The sequence below is a fragment of the Lolium perenne genome, chromosome 5 (genome assembly GCF_019359855.2).
Source record: "Lolium perenne isolate Kyuss_39 chromosome 5, Kyuss_2.0, whole genome shotgun sequence".
In the NCBI taxonomy this organism is placed as follows: domain Eukaryota; kingdom Viridiplantae; phylum Streptophyta; class Magnoliopsida; order Poales; family Poaceae; genus Lolium; species Lolium perenne.
This window is the reverse complement of record NC_067248.2, coordinates 35,467,763-35,474,146: the sequence shown is the minus strand read 5'-3', so window position 1 is coordinate 35,474,146 and position 6,384 is coordinate 35,467,763. Positions and strand designations below refer to the sequence as shown.

The 6,384-nt window shown below is 45.7% G+C and overlaps 1 protein-coding gene across 1 annotated transcript; it reads left to right on the top strand.

The window, feature by feature from the left end:
• Positions 1-1,445: 1,445 nt before the first annotated feature.
• LOC127303106 (disease resistance protein RGA2) lies at positions 1,446-6,184 on the top strand. The gene is made up of 2 exons (XM_051333883.2): positions 1,446-5,472; positions 5,565-6,184. Exons 1-2 carry the CDS (start codon positions 1,710-1,712, stop codon positions 5,627-5,629), a joined length of 3,828 nt encoding a protein of 1,275 aa, XP_051189843.1. The 5' UTR covers positions 1,446-1,709; the 3' UTR covers positions 5,630-6,184.
• The last annotated feature ends 200 nt before the right edge of the window (positions 6,185-6,384 follow it).

The following is a 6,384-nucleotide window of genomic DNA, read 5'->3' as shown; positions in this document are numbered from 1 at the left end:
TGGAGGGCATTGATCTGCGCACCTGGCGGTGGACAAGCCGGCGGGCACGCCTGGTGGGCATGGACGGGCGGCCTGGAGCACGCTGTTGGCCAGGCAAGTGGTATTGACATGTGCCCGGCTGCTCCAGTCCAGGCCATCAGCCAATTTGGTTATTGCTAAGAGAGTAAGAGCTGTGAAGAAATTTTATTTTTTGGGTTTCAATGTTATATACAGTGCATACAGATTTTTTTTTCCACGAAAACGCAAAAGACTTGCGTTTCGATGCATTGATAGATAGGAAAAAGGTTATATGTACAAGTCCACGAATGGGACCAACACCCCGCACTACAACTCGACCCATGAAAGAAGACCTAGTCTAGGGGATGATCTGGCGGACGCCCCGTGCCCCCGCGCTCACCCACTGTTGCGCCTCGGTCTTGATGTCGTTGAGCAGGGAAGGCACCGAGGGTTGTGCGTTATCAAAGATCGCAGCATTCCGGTGCTTCCAGATCCACCACGTCGTGAGCATGATTACCGACGATGTACCTTTGCGCAACTGGCGGGGAGCGGTCCGCACCGCCTGCGACCACCACTCCACGAAGTCCCCCTCCGAGTCCGGAGGCCCTGAGGTAGATCGGATCCACGAGAGGACCTCGAACCAGATCGTCCTGGAGAATGAGCATCCGGTGAGTAGATGCACCATAGTCTCCTCGGATTGGTCACACAGCGGGCATCTGGGCGCATGTGGTAGACCACGACGCGCCAGCCTCTCACCCGTCCAACACCTGTCCAGACAGGCCAGCCATAAAAAGAATTTCACCCTAGGAGGCGCCCAGGATCTCCAGTTCAGCTCCCATGATGCTGAGGTGATCCCCCCTGGAAGAGGGCCTCATAGCAAGAATGGGAGGTATACTGGCCGTCCGTCGTCCACAACCAGGCCATCGCGTCTTGCTCCTCCGAAAGCTGGACATCCCTCAGTCTAACCCATAATTGCACATATTGCCATAGTGCTAGGGGACTCGGTGCTCCAGCTATGTCGGGGATCCAAGTGCGGTCTACCAGTGTCTGACGCACCGTACGCACCTTCCTGCGCCGTTTAGGAACTAGCGCGAACACCTCTGGCGCCATCTCCTTGATGGACATTGCCACAGTGCATACAGATTTAAACAATGATATAGTTCCATGTTATATTGACAGTTGCATTAGTATATGAAATCTTAGTGATGTGTGGACATTGCTACAGGTTAAACCATTCGTCTCACTGAGACAGGTCATCGTCCAGACATGACGATTTTGGCCCGTCAGCGATGATGTAGTATTGTTACCCGTGCAGATCAGCCGGGCCATGAACATGAACGGCTCCAACGTGGCAGCACAGCTCAACATCAGAAAAGTCAGATTTTGTTAGAGATTTGGAGTTAGCTCATTTTCTTTGCTTCAATTCATGGTATACATCTGGTCTGATCCTGTACTGCTGTCGCATTACAGGCCCTGCATTGTGGATGGATGGAGACCATGGAAACTTCCGTTTGAAGTTTGGCCACCTTGTTGTTAGCAACGACTTGGCTTATGACTAGGACTCATCAAAGGGGCAATTTTCATGGTATACATCAGCAATTTTTCCCTCTCCACACCACATAGCAACTACTCCAGATCCAGGGTTAGCAAAATTCACATTGCTAGCCCTCCTTTCCCACGAGCACACACCAAAGAAGAATCCATCCACAGACATGGCTGCCTCTGCGGCACTCGTTTTTGCAGGGAAGTCTGTGGCAACGCCGGCTATATCCTTCTTGATCAATAAGGCTTTCAGCTACATTGATGAATACTTCAAATCCAAAGACATGGATGAGGTGAAGAATCGGCTACTGCGGGCCATGCCACAGATCCAGGCGGTGTTGGATGTCGTCAGCCCGGAACATGTCAGGGGGCAGAGCAGCGCTCTAGATGCATGGCTTTGGCAGCTTAGGGATGCAGTCGAGGCGGCGGAGGATGCCATCGACGAGCTTGAATACTACGAGCTCGAAGAGAAGGCCAAGCACCAAAGGGTTAGCGACTGGGGTTCTCCTTTCGGTAAGATGAAGCACAAGTTTGTCAAGTCTGTTAAGAGTGGCCCTGTTTTCAGGAAAAATAATCACGGCGACAGTTTCAAGAGACTGATGAAATCTGTGGATGGTTTAGATAAGGCTGCTGCAGGTGTTGCCAGTTTCCTCAATCTCACAGACCATCTCAGCGGAGGTTCTTCTGCCAGTAGTCAGCAGCAAGTGCAGAAGCTTGTGGACAATAGTCGCCAGACTGGTTCCACATTAAGTGCAACCATTTTTGTTGGACGAGAAAAGGAGAAAGAACAGATTGCCGGTTGGCTGGCCAGCCCGTCTGTTGAATCGGGTGTAACTGGGGTGACAAGGACCAAGAGTATACCTATTATTTCAGTGGTTGGTCATGGTGGCATGGGGAAAACTACTTTGGCTCAGAGCATATGCGAACAAGAGGAGGTTTTGAAGCATTTTAAGGTGATCTGGATTACTGTATCTACTAGCTTTGACGCGACATCCATGACAAGTAAAATACTGGAATGTGCTACAGGCGTAAAACCAAGCGCTGATCATTTGGAACCACTACAGCGAAATCTCATAGAGAAACTCAAGTCTATTAATTTTTTGCTAGTTTTGGATGACGTGTGGGAAGATAAAAGGAGAGATGAATGGGAGAAGTTATTTGCTCCACTGAGGAAATTGAACACCAGGAGCAAAATTTTGTTGACAACCCGAATGCAATCTGTAGCGGACATGGCTGCAAAGGTGATGGGAGTCAAAGGAGATCAGTGCCTGACACTACAAGGACTGGAAGAAGATGAAAATCTCGATCTCTTCATACATCATGCCTTTTCTGGGCTGAACCCAGGAGATTATATACATTTGAAGTCAACTGGAGGACAAATTGCAAAGAAGCTGGGAGGATGTCCCTTGGTAACAAAGGTCGTGGGTGAGCATTTGCAAGGCAATATAACGCTTGAACATTGGAGCAGATTCTTGGATCAAGGATTGGAACATTTTAAAGGAACTGAAGATAATATTATGAAGGTTCTTAGATTAAGCTACTACCACCTGCCAACAGAGCTGCAGATTTGCTTTCGGTATTGTTGCATATTTCCACAGGACTATGAATTTCAAAAGAAAGAACTGGTGCAACTGTGGATTGGTTCAGGATTGATATCACAGCATGCAAGTGACACTCAAACTTTGGTGGATACTGCAAAACAAGTCTTGGCTCAGCTAACTAGAAAATCATTCTTTGATCTGAAATCCATAGCCATTGGATGGGAACAGTTTGAACATTATGTAATGCATGACTTGATGCATGAATTAGCAAGGAATGTGTCAATTGGTGAATGTGCAAGAATAGATGATCCTGTTCAGCTCAATTACGAGAAGGATACATTGCGACACCTATGCATTGTCAATATTCACAGTTTCTCTGCTGACGAGGTCAAGAAAATATCCCATTTTAAGAACATACGCACTATTATCATTTTCAACATTTATAGAAACCGTCGCCAGGTTGAAAATGATATAGCTGGTGCACTTGAAATGGTTATCGAGAGCTCAAAATCATTGCGTCTATTGCATTCAGAACTTTGGAACACATTCTGTCTTGCTGACAAGTTTGGCAACTTAAAACATCTTCGCTATATCTACTTGCACCAGATATCAGCAGGCACGATATGTGGGGTTGCGAAACTGTATCACTTGCTGGTACTTCAATGTGGTTCTGGTTTGGAGACCGAAACATATGAAGTGAGATATTTAGGGGACCTTGAAGGTTTGCGGTATGTGTCCTATGGAGTGCGTGGATTTGGAAATTTTTGTATAAGCAGGCTCACTTCTCTCCAAGAATTATATGGCTACCAGGTAGGAGGAAAAATATGCAACAAAATAAATGCAATCGGGAACTTCAGAGATCTCCGTGAATTGTCTGTGGGGGGTCTTGAAAATGTTAAGAATTACGAAGAAGCTAAGGATGCCAAGTTGAAGGAGAAACAGCTCCTCAACTCGTTATATTTAGAGTGGTCGACACCTGATCAAATCATGACAGATGACTTGGTTCTTGACCACCTTGAGCCACATGTTAATATTAGGAAATTGTTATTTCGGGGTTATGAGGGTCCCACAATTCCATCTTGGATTGAGAACCGCTCTGTCAAAAACCTGGTATCACTCACGTTTATTCGCTGCATAAATTGGGAATACCTTCCCTCTCTTGGCGAGTTAGTATTGCTGAAGAATCTAGTGTTGTTCGAACTTCCTAAGCTACGGCAGATTGGTCGATCATCTGGTGTGTCCAGTAGTACTTCCACGGAGTTGCTGTTACCACACAGTCTTCATACTTTGCAAGTTAGTAGATGCCAAAATATGAGGGAATTACCTATTCTTCCTGCAAGCCTAGGCTATTTTAGCATACACGATGTTTGGCTGACCAAACTTCCTATGATTGGCAAGATATCCTGTCAGGGCATCGAGTCCAAATCATCTAACTTGACCAACATATTTGTCAGGGACTGTCCATATTTAACTTCGCTGGAAGGGAGCCTTTTGGAGCAAAAACTGTACATGGGAGCCCTCCGTGTCCTAAAAGTTGAGGATTGCATACAATTGGAGTCTGCGTCCATACCATTTGAAGAAATGAAAGAACTTGAGTTGCTCACAATCGACGGATGTCCAAAGTTGAGGATGCTGAGAGATGCCAAAGATATGCTCATGCCACCGTCGCTAAGAGAACTAACTATTGCCTTCTGCGGTGATATGCAAGTTCCACTTTTTGGGCCAGGACAACTGCTCACGAACTTATCTAATCTCAAGCTGCAGAACTGCTCGAGTCTGGTATCTCTGCCCTCTGCGGATGTGTTCAGGAGCCTAGGGTCTCTGCAGTACATGTACATAGAGGGATGCGAGAATCTCTCGTCCTTGGGAGGGCTCGGATCGCTTACATCCCGCATCAGGTTAAGTATATCTGAGTGCAATAAACTCGCACAGGCTGCTGAGTCTATATGTAGTTCTGGTTCTGGTGGCGAAGAAGAGCATCTGGTGGAGCCTAACATTTCACTTCAGATACATAGTCTTAACATTGATCTACCGTCCTTGCTGCTTGTTGAGCCGCTCAAGAATCTGTGCCACACTGAAGATCTGCGCATTAGTAATGGGTCAGAGATGGAGAGCTTACCTGAACGATGGCTGCTACAGAACCGTCGATCCCTCCAACACGTGAGTATATACGCAAATTCCCTGAAATCGCTCCCGCCGAGCATGCAAGACCTCTGCACTCTTGAGGATTTAGACCTACGCGGTGCTGAGCAACTCCAGTCACTTCCACATCTGCCCTCCTCCTTGAAGAAACTCGATCTTTCAGGATGCCATCCAGAGCTGGAGAAGAAGATCACAGAACATGGAAGCCCCCAATGGAACAAGATTGCTCACGTCCCTTTTGTCCGAATAGGTACATCTCATTCTAACTTGCTTAATTTACTGTTTGGATCTCTATACTGCTAGAACATGCTGATATATGACCTGGTTATGAACTAATGACAGGAGACATATATTTCGTCATGGGCAAGAAATCCAGCCAAGAAGCTGCCTTCGAGAGTTTTTTTTGAGAAGCTGCCTTCGAGAGTTTATAATAGGATAGGGACCAAATAAGATAAGAGGAATGGCTCAGCGCCCCCTCTCCCCCAAACTCAAACACATAAAGGACTAAGATCACTTTATACTCATTCATGAGTTTTATTACGAAGAGGTACAAAACGATCTCAGTCTGATGTGTTTGAGCAAAAGTTATAGCATAAATCAGATCCTTTCATCCTTTGATCGATGAGTAAAATCAGAAGAGACACAAGAAATTCCGTGGATCCTTAAATCACTCTGAAGTTATTATTACATTTGAGCAGGGTATATGTGACCTGTGGTCCGTTGATCGTGAACAGCAGGCGCTCTGCTTTTGCATTATATTAGAGAGAAATCCATTACATAATGTTGACACAAATGTGCCAAGAGTAAAGAAACTTGCGTGTTTGATTCAGATCTGCTAGTGATAGTGTGATACAGATCCTTGATGTTTGATTCCGTACGTGGAAACTTGCGTGCTGAAAAAACTGTTTTAAGCTGTCTTAGCTGATTGATGAGCATTCTCTTTAATGTATAATAGAACTTGTTTTTTCCCCACCTTAATCTGCATATTTGTAAGCTTATTCTATTTTCCTATTTCCCACCTTAATCTGCTCTTGTTAGGTAGCACATACAACTATTGTGTGCATACGGTCATAGGGTATTTACGAGCATCTGTGTCTGTACTTAAAAAAAAATGTTAGCAGTACAATTCCCACAAAAGTAAGTATATGCATGTATCTCTCAA